The sequence below is a fragment of the Daphnia pulicaria genome, chromosome 5, assembly GCF_021234035.1.
Source record: "Daphnia pulicaria isolate SC F1-1A chromosome 5, SC_F0-13Bv2, whole genome shotgun sequence".
In the NCBI taxonomy this organism is placed as follows: Eukaryota; Metazoa; Arthropoda; class Branchiopoda; order Diplostraca; family Daphniidae; genus Daphnia; species Daphnia pulicaria.
The window spans coordinates 4,243,583-4,257,561 of NC_060917.1; the positions used below are offsets into that span (position 1 = coordinate 4,243,583).

Below are 13,979 nucleotides of genomic sequence, written 5' to 3' on the forward strand. Positions count from 1 at the left end.
AAAGAGTCGATACTACTTAAGGTGGGTGATGACTGAACGTGTTCCAAAAAGTCCGCCAGACAGAGGGCCAGAGTCGCCAATAGCAGATGATTCGAATTCATCTAAGGTGGAATCAACAGGTTTTCTTGCATGAACATTTCGTTGCGCACGTGCCGGTATTTCAAAATTCGAAAGGCAAGTTCTTCTAGCTGTGCCTTTTATAGACACAATAGTGTGTTGCATCATCGGCGCCTTTTTCAGCCATCCCTTCCACGTAAGACATTAATGCGACTGTCTCGTCCTTCCTTAATGATTGGAAACTCTTTAATTCTCTGCGTGCCGACTGTCGTGTTATCTATTCTTTAAAGACGACTTTTTGCCTGTGAGTGACTTAAAACGACGATCTGATATGGAGTTCCCTGACCCTATTTATAAACCATGCTAGTTTCTACTGCGCCTTATCGCCCCAGCATGCTATGATTTATTACTTCTCTGATAGACATAAATCGGATAAAAATAGCTCGAACCTTCTTGCCTGGCGTTTAATATGTAAGTGCCGGTAGCCTTTGATTCAAGTTTGGATTTTTTTTTATTATGGGAATGTCTTGTCGGAATGCGATTGCATAAGACCCTTTTTTTACAGCTATTACAACGAAAACTGTTGTTGACCCACGAGGTTGAATTTAGTTCCCCGTCACCCCATCTTATTGTATTGTTCTCTTTAAATGCCTTCTTTTGAATGGTTGAAAATTGAAGTCTCTCAGTTTCTCCCCCATGCACCTGCTGGTAGACAGGCCAGAGCCAAAAGGTGTGGGCCATGTTTCAACGCACCAATAAAAGATATGCTGGACTTTGTTGTTAGGAAGTTTATTGCTAAGAGAATGTCTCTTCGAGAGATTATTCAGCTAGTTTTCTCTTTTTTTACTACAAATTTATTTTTAGATCAGCAAAACAAAAAGCAGATTCCGGTAAAAATTCGAATCAAGTTAAGTATACGCCATAAGGGCATTGCTTCTCTCTCTCTCGAACAGGTTATTACAAAATTCCTGAATAAACAGGAAAAAAAGTGATACGCACTTTTGTTTGTTGAAGCCCTTTGAATATGACAATTGTGAAATGTAATAAGGAGATACTAACTCACCACGGATCGGAGTTGATTTGAAGTTGAAGTGCTTGAAGTGTAGTGATCCTGATCAATTGCGGTGCGGAGAAAGTTGGTTGATGTCAAACGGAAGGGACGAAGCTCAATGTAATAACTTACACGAAATTGAAATAGTTCACCCTATTTGAGTGGTACAACCAATCACAGGTAGAAGGTGTCTGTCACGTTGACTCCGACGAGATCCCCTTTTATAGTTCAACAGCTCCCTCCCATCGTTGACTCCTCCAAAAAGGTGTAGACAGTCCCATAAGGCCGCTGGATGGTAAGCGCGCGCAAACCTCTGGGCTTCAGCGTGGGATGAATCTTTCCAGCGGAGAAATATTTGCTGGTGGGTTCCAGTGCTGCAGTGTTTGTCCTCAGAGGTCTTCTTTGGCTCAACGACTTAAAGAACTGGACCATCTATATAAGTGATAAGGTTAGCGACTGAACGGATTTGAAACTCCCCCTCCCTCCGTCCGGAAAAACAAACAAAAGAAAAACATTAGAAAGTGAGAGGCCTGATATGACCTGCAGCAGAAGTACCGAGTTACCATCTTCATGGGGCTTTGAAGTTTTTGTTTTGGCGGATGATTGCGGGTCTCCCCGAGATGCCGACATATCCAACAAGAGCATTAGGTTTCAAGATAGCGGTCATATGGTCACTGTTGTTGTATCCAAGGGATTTCGTTGTTAGGTCAACAGTTCACATCAATGATTTTTTATCCACCCACTACAGGTTTGCATCGGGATGGAGTGTGTTTAGTGCACTTTCTTTCTTGTTCTTAATCAGCATTTGCCACATCTCGGACTTGATCATGAATCATATACGAAGGCCACCCACACGGTAAAAACTATTCTGTCATTCAAAATGAAAATTGACCAAGTTAATTTGATATGTGATTTCTTATCAAGCACAATTGAAGTGAGAAAGAAACACTATACCTAAATATTAAGTTGTATGGTACTGCTGGAATTTGATTGTATGGACTACAAAGATGACGGTTGTTTGATCCAGGATCTAAATAATTAGCAACCTATAAAATACAAAATGAAAATAGAAGAATTACGAAATTTTGGAAATTCAGTGTTTTGTTTCACACACATATGCTGCTGAGTTTATATTATACCTCCTGATGAGGTGTTGAACGAATTTCCTGGAAAGCAGACAGAGGGATTTTCCCGACTGCTTTATTTTAGGGAGGAGAAAAAAATTCATTCATCCATATTAGGACTAACTAGTACGTAATAAATTTTACGACGTGCACGAAATGATAGCACCTTCGGGACAGACTTTACCTTAAAAAAAAAACTATTGAATGCAATCTTGCCTCATTCGAGTTCGTATACTACCTCCTAATCGCATAGTGGGTCGCCAAAGTCGGTAACCGACAAGAGAGTAACACACACACAGCATCACCTCCTTTCAAGCTGCAGCTGCCGTACATATTAAATAGGTGTGAACGTGACAAGTCTGCGTCCTATTCTGGTTCCGTTAGGCCATACGGCCGCGGGCAAATCACCTAATTGATAAACCGTGTAATTTTTTTTTTAATGTTTATAACAGTGAAAGATGGATTGCCAAGTAAAATACAAGTTACTGAAAAATCATTCAAGGCGAATTTAAAAAGCTGTGTGAACGAACGATCGGATGAATGAACAGAAAAGTGAGCGTGAGTAACCTCGCCGTGCACCATTCACTATCAGTATATCCATCAATTAAGGTGATCAATGGATTGAACGGCTAGAAAAGTTTTTCAGCCTTGCGTTTTAGAGGCATGGTCGGAAATCGTGAAACTTGCCAAGAATGGTAATCACTCATGACTACTTTAAACTCCCCGCATAGAGAGACCACTGCACATTACCATAAATAGTCTGGCATTGGCCATGCCCGACAGTAAACTATTTATTTTATCATTTCGCAATTTTATTGAGGTATCCAAATTTAAAGTGCGAAAAAAGTTAACATTTTATTTTATGACATGATTTTCAGACCCGTCTTGGGTTTCTGAAAAATTTCTCCGACAAAAAAGAATAGGGAACCTTTAGTGATCCTAAATAGATAAAGGAAAGGTTGCATAATTTATTCAAGTATTTCATTTTATTTATTTTAAGCCAGTTAGGTCTAAGTATTAAAAGAAGTAGTATCTCATCTGAAATTCTTGCAATATTCAATCGGGTATACTAAAAACTTGAAATAATTGAATCTCATCATCTTCATGCTTCTGCTTTTCGGGATTGTGTTTTAAAAGTCGATTTTTTTAAGCGGTTCACACCCAAGCGAACTTTTGATATTCAAATCAGATTTGGATTTCTTATTCATAAAAGGAAAGGAAAAAGAACGACGTGGATATCTTTTAAAGCACCACAATTTGTCTACAGTCACCGCCTGAAACTGAAAATGTTCTTTTTGTTGGCATTATAACAGTGACTTGTAATCTGTCGCTTTATGGCATCAATTCAAATGATATGAATGAGTATCATACTTCTTTATAAAAATAGATCGACAGTTGCCAATTTACGACTATCACGAGCTTTTTACTTTACATCAGTAGATTAGAAACGTTCTATTTGAACCTCATTTAAATTTAGGCTACCTAGAGTCTCTTCTATTAACGCGATTAATACTTTCCACCCCTCTTTGCTACTGTAAATGGCGGATTGCGTTGGCGTAAGCTACGCAGTTAGGCACGTGCTGCAGGTTTATGTTATCAAGAATTTAATCTGTGCTTTTCCAGCAAATGTGAGATTACTATGTGGTTTTTTCAAGTTCAAGTTTAACATCCAATAATGAATTCAAGCAAAACGGATAAAAAGGTGCCTGGCGTTTAGGTGGAACAAAAATGATCCGGAAATCATGAATGGATTATTGGATTAACTTCTGTCCAGAAAATAATTTCAAATCTAATCATACTTTTTAAACTTTGTCGTATGTCCTCCTTGAACTTGAAGATATTGCTCATATAATAATATAGACTTACAGAGAAGACAGGCCCTTGCAGTAGATTATCGTGAGAACTTTTTGAAGGACAAAGATCTACGCAATTATTAGCTGAATAAATTGCTTATTGAACTTTCATAATCTCTCTTTTTTACCCGAATTACGTCGTAAGAACTTGACATTGCTAAGAAAGATGTAACGGAAGTTATGGCAATGTAATGAATGTCTAGGAAAAGTTTGTAGGTCCAAATACGCTAATGAAACTTTATAAATCTTCTTATTACTACGTACGTACCTCTCTCAAAATGTTGGCAACGAAACTTTTTTCATGAGAATTACATTTAGAATTCAAATATGCCTCCTCCGCATTTTGTTTTTCCATGCTCAGCCGAAGAGCAGTTCACTTGTTCTAAAACGATGCATGGAAATCAGTGCATAGCTTCATTCGGGACTGTGGAGTACCATTCCAGCCAGCCGCAGCTATATTATTCAGTATGGGTCAAACAATGAGCCTATAAATAATACGGTATAACGAAACTGCCATTTTGTTGTTGACTCGACGATCGCTAAGCAGACACATGATATATATAAGAAACGACGTCTGGTTTTCTTCCTTGTTGTGATGGTTACAGTTGAACAACGAAACATCAGTTTAGTTTCTGATGACGCAAGACTATAAGGTAATATCAACTGCGGAATAGCTATGCCTACGGCGTATAATGGGGTGATGAGACTTGCGGCTAATCCATAAAGTAAGCCTATATATGCTTTTAGAATAACGAAAGCATCTCAAGTTATTTATTTTCAATTTCATATAATCCATAATCTTTGAATCTACTTTGTTCGTCTCGTCTGGGACTATGACCGGAAATAGGATACATAAAAAGTATTTCAGCAAATTGTTAAAGATAAATGGCAACGGATTCCTCAGAGAGTAGAATCGAGATTGCTCAGCAACAGCACAGAAAAGAGAATCATGTTTTTTTAAATTATAGTAAACCGAGCCTGATCTGCAGTCGTTCTACAAATGAGTTATTTAATGATCCCTGACTGAATAAACAAAAACGGCAAAAGGAAAGAGTTCCATATCAACCGCCTAGCTCAGGAATGATCGTACTCTGTACTAGGCCTATTTAACTATTTATAACCAACGCCAGCAAAGAGACAAAAATAAAGAATAGAGATATATTTTTCCTACCTTTATGCCTGTGAAATACGGCCATGCATCCACAAGTGCTCCATCCGCAGAAAAGTTGAAAATCCACCAGGCGGGATAGGAAAAAGGACGTCCTCGTGAATACGCCCACACAAACATGGGTGTACACGAGGAAACAGGGTATTTAAAGAAAGGGGAACAAGAGATCCGTAATAACTCGACCGACATTGGACCATTGGTGGTATCTCCAATGAAATGGGATACTGTTTACCTAAACAAAAACTAAAAAATGGGTTACGAAAAATATTGACAGAAGCAACAACTAGGGAAAGTAGAAAATGAGACAGTGGGTAAACTCTAATTGTTAATAACAGGAGAATTTAAGGTTTACATGTAATACTGCAAATCACACAGATATATCACAGGTTAATAAAAGTAACGAAAAATCATTATATTACCCAAGTGCCAAAAGTGATGATAAGACTGATGAGATTGTTGGTGATGAAAAGTACTATACTAGCAAAGGCAAAACTGTCATATCTTGTGGTTATGAAGGCTGGCTAATAAGGCCTCAAATCTACACAACACAAAGGAAAAAGGTTACATAGTGCAAACAAACTGCCATGCATTGCGATGCATTGACTAGAAGGCTTACACGATATAAAGGCTAGTCAGAACTATACATGGAACAGGTCCCTCTTCTATTTCAGCTCCCATAATCATTAACTTAGTTTTATTAGTTTTTATTTACCTGACAAACAGCATGAAGTGTGTATTAAAAGATTCTATAAAGAGAAGCGACCAGAGTTTTGTTGTGCTATTTTTCGACTTTCGTGCAACCACCAGCCACGTATTTTAAAAAAATAAAAATTCAAAACGTATGCAGACGACACTAATATTCTAACTACCTTAAAATATCGATTAAAATGATTAAAAATCGACTGATTAAAAAATTGCGCGCTAATTACTTTTTTAAAAACTGAAATCGTCGCAATAAGACCCTCCAGGAACCAAGAGGGAATCAAAGATCGTAGGATGTTCCATAGTCTATTGCGGTCTATCATTGGGATTTGTAGAAATTGGAACTTCATCAGCTCACCAGATTGAATTGCTTTATTTCGTAAATGTTGCTATGCCCAAGTATTAACGGTTGGAGAACCAGCACCCTTGCAGGTTTTTGTGACAAATGTACTAATACTCTAACTACCTTAAAATATCGATTAAAATGATTAAAAATCGACTGATTAAAAAATTGCGCGCTAATTACTTTTTTAAAAACTGAAATCGTCACAATAAGACCCTCCAGGAACCAAGAGGGAATCAAAGATCGTAGGATGTTGCATAGTCTATTGCGGTCTATCATTGGGATTTGTAGAAATTGGAACTTCATCAGCTCACCAGATTGAATTGCTTTATTTCGTAAATGTTGCTATGCCCAAGTATTAACGGTTGGAGAACCAGCACCCTTGCAGGTTTTTGTGACAAATGTATATAGGGCGACCAACTGGATTGAGTTTCAAGCCTCCTTCCATTGCCCACTCCTGGGTGATGGATAGGAAAACAGATATTGAAATAATAAGATTTCAACAGACGTATACGCACGTACTTTGTCTATAACGTAGGCCTACAGTGTCAGTAAACTTTTTGAATGTTGTAACAGGCCTATATTAAGTGACTTTCTTTCATGTTTGAGTTGAGGGTGTATTTTACATGGTTACATCTCGATAGACAACAAACAAAAGTAAACACCCCTCCCCTTAGAAAAGATATTAAGGTTTAAAAAAAAATGTTTTTATCGGTGATTATAATGATTAAAGACAAGTTCTGCCGTTCGTTCCGCTGGGCAGACATATTTGCTCCGCATTGCAACCCCCAGAAGCCACTTGACACGCCGATTGAACTGCAAAATTGAAACGATTAACAGAAATTTATACACAGAGAGAGAAAAATAATTGCAAATTAGGTCTAATTACCTCTAGGGCATGTTTCCGGAACGGCGACAATCCCGTACAGTTTCCCTTGCCCACCTAACGGCACTTGCAGGGAAATATTTTCTTTGTCGTTCTCGTCTTTCGATGCGCTCTTGATGGTTTTCCTATTACAGTTCAATGAAAAATGTATAACGGTCGATCGTTCGTGAACAGAATGGAATAAATTACTCTTCCCAGTCCGTCCAGAAAAGGCGTTGTCCATAATGAGTAAGGCCGAACGGATATTTTACGTCAGAGCGGATTACTCGTCGGTTGCCACCGTCCAAGCTAACGCATTCTATAAATGAAAGTATTCGTTACGTAAAAAAGACGAACAAGGACACACACACACCAAAAACATGTCATGGCTTCATTACCAATTCTGCGAACTCCAGCATCGGCCCAGCAGATGTCTTCGCGCTCGAAATCAATGGTCAGCGAGTTGGGCAGTTGGAGGTCCGTCGTAATGAAATCGCTGCGCCGGTCCGTCCCGTCAGCATTGGCCCGTTCGATTTTCGGATTGGCTCGATCCCAGTCGCTCCAAAACAAAAGTCCGCGAGAAGGATGGACGGCGATACCCCGAGGATTAATCAGCTGTAATTAGAAATTTGTATTAAAGCAAATTCATTTACGGTGAAAGTGTTTTATTTAAGTACTTTGGTGTCGAAGAGAACGCGACGAACTTTCGAATCCAAAGAAGCCACTTCGATCGTATCGCGCATCGAGTCCGTCCAATACATATTCCTTGATGCCCAGTCAATAGCGATGCCCTCCGGCGATCCGATCTCTGTAGAAAGTTAAAAAAAGATTTACCAAATTCGTTTGAACACAATGAATACAACACATTCGAGTATAGTGATTAAAAAAACCATAACGAAATAAAAGTATTAACGAGCCTCGTTATTGAATTTTTTAAATAACGTGACGAAATGGTTGTTTTTTCGTTATTTTCGTTCATTTATGTTTAGAAATTTCGGTTCAAATTTCATCCCATTTTTAATCCCATTGTTCAACATTTCATGGAAGAAATGTTTTTCGCTAGAACTCAGTCATTTACATACTTTTGTTTTAATAAATGTTGCTGAGGTATTTTCCCTTATGCGGATTTCAAAATGTATAAGACATCTAAAAAATTTGTGAACTAAACGATAACGAGTTGCAAAAACGAAGAAACGCGACTCGTTAAAATGAAAGAAACGAACAACGAAACGATTGAGAAATTGGAAAAAAAAATTTAAACGATAACGAATCCGAAAAAAGCGCAACGTTGCATCACTAAGCAAATGATTAATGAACAAGTCCCAAAATGAGATGGTGATTATTTTGGTAGCCTTGCGCTTTGGAACTTATTTTTGCATTTTTCTATACAAGGTCGGTATGTTAATAGATTACCTGAATTGAGGAAAACTTTGGAGTTGGATCCGTTGTAAGCAGCGCTGGTGATAATCCGTCCGTTGACATCGCTCCAATACACCCTTCCTTCAAGACAGTCGATATCGATACCTGAGAATGAACAAAAAGTGAGTTATATAATTCAATTTCATAGACCCGACATTTAAATCATTTGTATTACCGACTGCTGCCTGGAAAATTTGAACATAAATTGGCCGGCCGGGCATTGCCGGTGAGACCTGTATAGGTACGCGCAGAATTGACATGCCGTGGCTAATCAATAAGAATTTGCCATCATGTTTCGGAATGACTAGAAAGACGACAAGAAAATGATTATTATTTCGATTATTTCAACTGGATGATATCAAAGGACGATGAAATCTTACCTTGACACTGATAGCCATCGCCTCTGAATCCATCGCGACAACGGCATCCATAGTAACCTTCAGTGTTCCAAGCGCAAAGGGCGTTCGCATGGCAGATACCCTCGTTATCGACGCACGATTCAAGTGGCCTACAGGTAGTTCCACTACCAGTGTAACCCTACAGCGCAAAATAACCAACAAATATCGATCGATTTCATTCAGCGCATGTGAAATTGTGAATGAAGGGAGAAACCAGACCTCTTTGCACTTGCATCTGTACCCGATGGATTCGGGATCGTAGAGGCATTGAGCATCGCGGTGACAGTTATTAATGACGTTGCACCCAATGACACTCGGCTCGCAATGGAACCCGTTACCGTTGAATCCCGAGCGGCAAACGCAGACGTATCGACCGCTCGATTCATCGGCCGTGCAAGCCGCATTGACGTGACAATTGTTGACTTCGTTACAGCCAGGCTCTTCTTCTTCTTCGGCGACTATCAAATTTAAAAAATAAAATAATTATTCATCTTTATCTATTTGTGTTTATGACCTAAAATATACTAAGACCTTGCTCCGTGCGGAAGCAGCTTTTGCCGTCGCCAAAGTATCCTTGATTGCATTCGCATTGGAATCGTTGCTCGCGATTGCTGAACAGACACTGGGCATTGGCGTCGCAATCGGACAGGGCGCTACATCCATCTGATTCAAGAGAAAATAATAAGAAAAGTCAGTTGTCGGGAGGACAGTGTTATATATTTTTGAATGGTGAGTCGTCGTCGCGAACCGATGGGAGTGCAGAAGACACCGTCGCCTCGGTAGCCGTCATTACAAACGCAGACGGATTTGAGAGCCTCGTCATCGTAGACACACACGGCGTTTGATCGGCAGCCGCCGACATCGCAACCAGAACCAGACGGCGGCTCGGTCGAAACAATTGGCAAGCCAATCTCGCTGGCGCACTGGAAACCGTCGCCTACGTAGCCGTCATTACATTGGCAGATGTACTGCTGCTGCTGTTCATCCGTACCGGCAGCAGTCGAGTTGCCAATAGACAGGACGCAGCGAGCATTGGGATGGCAAATGTTCACCTCGTTGCAAGAAACTAATAAGAAAAAAAGATTTTTTAAAATTATTTTGACTTATTGATAACCAATTTAAATCATACCTGGCGTTTCACCGCTAACGACGGAGCGTTCACACTTTTCGTTGACGTAAAGGTAACCGTCTGGGCACCAGCAAACGCCGAGGATGCAAGTCGGTCGCACACAATCGTAGCCGTCACCTTCGAAGCCGGGCAGACACTTGCACTGATGAGTATTGAGCACTTCGTCGTAGGTGCATGTGGCGTAGGGGCTGCAATTGGCTGCTTGTTCGCAAGATTCTAAGGTATACAACCAATCAATGCACACCTTGCAGCGGTTACATAAATGGTGGTCGAATATTTTATACCTGATGACAGAGTGCAAGTCAGTCCGTCACCTCGGAATCCACTCACGCATTGGCACTGGTGCTGGTCGGTCTGACTGTTGTAGACGCATTGAGCATTCATGTCGCATTTGTCTTGCGTTCGGCAATCGACAGTCGGTGATCTAATCAACTGACACTGACTATCCGTTTCCTGATATCCGTCCAGGCAACGGCACTCGGGATGCCCTTGGTTATTCTCAATGCACTGGGAATGAGCTGGGCAACGGACTCGTGAGCAAGGCGTCTCTTCTGTGAGAACACAAAATAATCAAATTGAACTGATAAATGGTTGTTGAGACTCTTATATATACTCTGGCAATTAAATCCGTCGCCGTTGTATCCGGCTTTACAGCGGCATTCATAACCTCCCGGTTGGTCGAAGCAAAGGGCGTTCTCGTCACATCGATCCGTACCAATGTTACACTCGTTAATATCGACGCAAGCCGATTGGTCTTTGCCCTCTTCGTAATAATATTCATAACTAAAACAAAAATAATTTCCCAATTCAAAACGCTTATTAGAAAATTTGTTTTGACTGAAATGTTTCTGTATACTTACCCTTTGTTGCAAACACATCGGAAAGTGTCTTTATCGGCTATGCAGATGCTGTTGGGAACGCACGACGCCTGACCTTTGACGCAAGGATCCTCTGTCTCTGCATTTTGCACACAGAAAACCAAACATTCAATTCCACTTTGGTAGAAACAAATTTGTTCAAAAGGGAATACCTTGCAGGGGTGAAATCTTGGTCGTCATGGCGAAACGCACAATCAGTTCGCGTGCGTCGTAGGTGACAAAGTTGCGTCCCACTTTCAATTTGAGAACGGTGGTGTTATCGAGCGACGCGAAAGGACACTCTTCAAAGTGGATAACGTGGTCGACAGTGAACGGTATGTCGAGACTCGATCCTTCGATGCGGAAAGCACGTCGACTCGACGACCTGAATTCACCTTTGCAACAAAAAGAAAATAGTTTATCCGTCTGAACTGTCGAAATGTAGAAAACAAAAAAATAGAGAAGGTATTTTTACCCAATCCTGTTTTGTGGTGCTCTTCTTCGTAATCGGCGATTTCAATTTTGGAGCCGTGGGAAATGGAAGGCACTGTTCCGTACACGTTGATGCTCATTCGCAAATAATTGAAGACGTCGACGCCGTGGAAACGCTGTTCGATGACAACGCGATGACCCGTTTGGGGAAAATCCATAGTCGTTGTAAAATTAAATTTACCTCCTTTTATGGGGAAAACAATAAATCAGAATAAAAGAAATAAAAAACCCGTGCGGTTTCCCAGGGAAACATTCCCCGCAATGGATACATGCCTGTCAGTTGGTAGCCATTGGGGGCATTGATGGAAGTGGAGCGGGCGAATAGCCATCCGACCACTCCGCCCAACATGGAAAGAGGCTGCAAATCGAAACCGATAGTTTCGTTCATTTTGGATACTGCTGTGTAAGCTCGGCCATCACTGGTGACGACGTACGAGTGAAGGTCTTCGTCCTGGAAGCTCAGACCATTTATTTTGCCGCTGACTTTACCGTTGATCCGCTGCGGAATACCTTTTGGTTGATATTTAAAAATAATTTAAGCTTCCCACTCGATTCCGGAATATCCGCGGGGTATGAAAATATTTACCTTCTGTCAAGCAATTGCGACCGTTTCCGATAAATCCTGTTGAGCATTGGCAACAAAACCCGGGGTTGTAATCCACACAAATGGCTTTGCTGTGACATAATGCCGATCCTACCGCACAAGTCTCAGCCACTTGCGGCTGCTGCAAAGTAGCTGTAATTACCAGTAAAGTTTCAATTAGACTCAAGGACAGATTAGACAACTTTGTATCAAACTCAACTGTCTCCAGTTGCCAAATCGGGTGATTCTACTTCGTCGACTTCGCCAAGTTTGCCAACGCGAAACATCCACAGACCGGGAACTCCAATATTTGATAATCTGTGATAAACGAACAACATCGTCAAGTAAACTATATGAACTTAACAAATTATTAAGAAGAATTAACCTACTTGTTCAAGTTGGAAACTTGATCCGAGCCGGAACCTTCTAGAAGATAGAATCGTCCATCGCCAGAAACGAATCCAGTTTGAGCTCGAGCGTCTGGCAGATTTGGATTTTTTCCGACTCCTTGAATCCATTGAATGCCTTTATCCGGATAGGCGAACAAAATGAACGATTCCTGGCCATCTGAAGCTATCACTAGCTGGAACGTATTGCCCTGTATAGAGAGAGAAGAGAGTCACATTACGTACTCAGTGCCAATTTCTTTATTTTTTTCTCCTATTTTATGTATATAACCTTATCATTTCCCCGATCAAAAAAGCCGACGTCATCCCAAGTGACGATAAACAAGTCCTTGGCTTCGAAACCTCTTCCAGATGTGAAGTGTTTTTGGATGAGAACAGAGGCGCGTTTGATGTCCACCGACTCGCGCGTTTCTCTGTAAAAAAAAGATTTCATTTTACAAAAGGATTTTCCAAATATAACTGTTTAGCACACAAACATATATACCTGTACCATACTGCTCCTCTAGCTCGAATATCCACATCTGAATACAACGGGGCGATGGTGGGGTAGTCCAGTGGAAAAGGAATGCTAAAAAAGCTGGCGATTTCCGTCAAAAATGACACCAATCCATTTTCGTTGACCTTTTTGTGAAATGTAAAACGTTACAAGATGTTCTTCAGAAAATACTGGCGACAAATAATTTAGTGCCACTGAGAAACTGATAACTTGTCATCACTAACATATGTGGGAACCAACCCGATGACTAATCGGTCGAACAAACAAATGAGCTATATAGCCCCTTGGGAGTGCTGTACATCTCGGTTATAAGAATGCTGCGAAAGCTAATAACACTTACATATATGGAGTTGTAGGTCTGGTTGTAGAATATCACAGGCGTCGTCAATGGAACTTCGATGCTATTGTAATCATCCGTCTCGTTGTCCAGCCGTTGATTGGAAACCGTTTCACCGAAGGGAAAGAGCAATTCAGACTTGGAGAATGCCGAGACGATTAGATAATTCGGTCCGAGAATAATGCAAATGAGGAAGAGAACAAACGGGGCGCAGTGCCTTCGTAAAGACATGATGACGGGCTCGCGAGCTTGTCCGAAGATGCGCGACAACTGGCCATACCATCCACAAAAAACTTGTCTGTCCTTTTTGGAAAGTAATTCGATATCTGTAGTAGCCTTCTGCTGCTCACCCCCCTCTCTCTCTCTCTCTAGCTATCACGTAGCCGGCCAGCAATACCCAAAAAAACCGGAAACATATGGCCATGACCTCTTCAGTGAGTCCCCAGTGAGTTCAAGTTTTTAGGCGTACATGTGTGATATTGGGCGGCCAACTTTGCTGGTCCGACTCTTGTGCAGCATGTCGGCTGTATAAATAACCATCCTCCAGCTCAATGAGCGGAGTGCTGTGTCCATCCAGCGGCATTTCACTAAGTGCTCTTAGTCGACTCTCCAGTCTCGCCAAGAGACAGATAATTTCAAGGATAATTTTCTTTTTTAAACTTTGCTTAGGATAGTTTTACTATGCCAGTTGTAAAATG

General features: G+C 40.8%; 1 protein-coding gene and 1 long non-coding RNA gene across 10 annotated transcripts; both read right to left on the reverse strand.

Annotated features, from left to right (window-relative positions):
- Positions 1-121: 121 nt before the first annotated feature.
- Positions 122-5,294, reverse strand: LOC124341537. Of its 9 annotated transcripts, none has more exons than XR_006918433.1 (6): positions 5,257-5,294; positions 2,471-2,640; positions 2,248-2,416; positions 2,063-2,154; positions 1,121-1,976; positions 122-1,073 (listed from the first exon to the last, which is right to left on the reverse strand). It is a non-coding gene; the product is annotated as an uncharacterized LOC124341537 (long non-coding RNA). The 9 variants fall into 9 exon arrangements; XR_006918440.1 differs by lacking the exon at positions 5,257-5,294 and having other exon boundaries at positions 1,121-1,782; positions 1,852-1,976; positions 2,471-5,039; XR_006918436.1 differs by lacking the exon at positions 5,257-5,294 and having other exon boundaries at positions 1,121-1,782; positions 1,848-1,976; positions 2,471-5,039.
- A 1,600-nt stretch (positions 5,295-6,894) lies between these two features.
- LOC124340799 (nidogen-like) lies at positions 6,895-13,574 on the reverse strand. Its single transcript, XM_046793477.1, has 24 exons — positions 13,285-13,574; positions 12,933-13,069; positions 12,720-12,861; positions 12,431-12,639; positions 12,262-12,359; positions 12,045-12,194; positions 11,732-11,968; positions 11,442-11,642; positions 11,140-11,361; positions 10,970-11,066; positions 10,723-10,892; positions 10,394-10,660; positions 10,110-10,325; positions 9,729-10,046; positions 9,512-9,643; positions 9,200-9,438; positions 8,963-9,119; positions 8,758-8,886; positions 8,577-8,687; positions 7,841-7,971; positions 7,562-7,778; positions 7,374-7,482; positions 7,188-7,309; positions 6,895-7,114 (listed from the first exon to the last, which is right to left on the reverse strand). The coding sequence occupies exons 1-24, from the start codon at positions 13,510-13,512 to the stop codon at positions 7,026-7,028; spliced, it is 4,128 nt and encodes a 1,375-aa protein (XP_046649433.1). The 5' UTR covers positions 13,513-13,574; the 3' UTR covers positions 6,895-7,025.
- Between the last annotated feature and the right edge of the window lie 405 nt (positions 13,575-13,979).

Bases quoted from the DNA above. Each gene is read 5' to 3' on its own strand.
- LOC124340799 (XM_046793477.1), bottom strand. From the start codon at position 13,512: ATGTCTTTACGAAGGCACTGCGCCCCGTTTGTTCTCTTCCTCATTTGC. The intron at 10,661-10,722 runs GTATATATAAGA...GTGTTCTCACAG, and splicing joins CGACGGATTTAATTGCCAGA to AAGAGACGCCTTGCTCACGA. The intron at 10,326-10,393 runs GTATAAAATATT...TGTATACCTTAG, and splicing joins GACTTGCACTCTGTCATCAG to AATCTTGCGAACAAGCAGCC.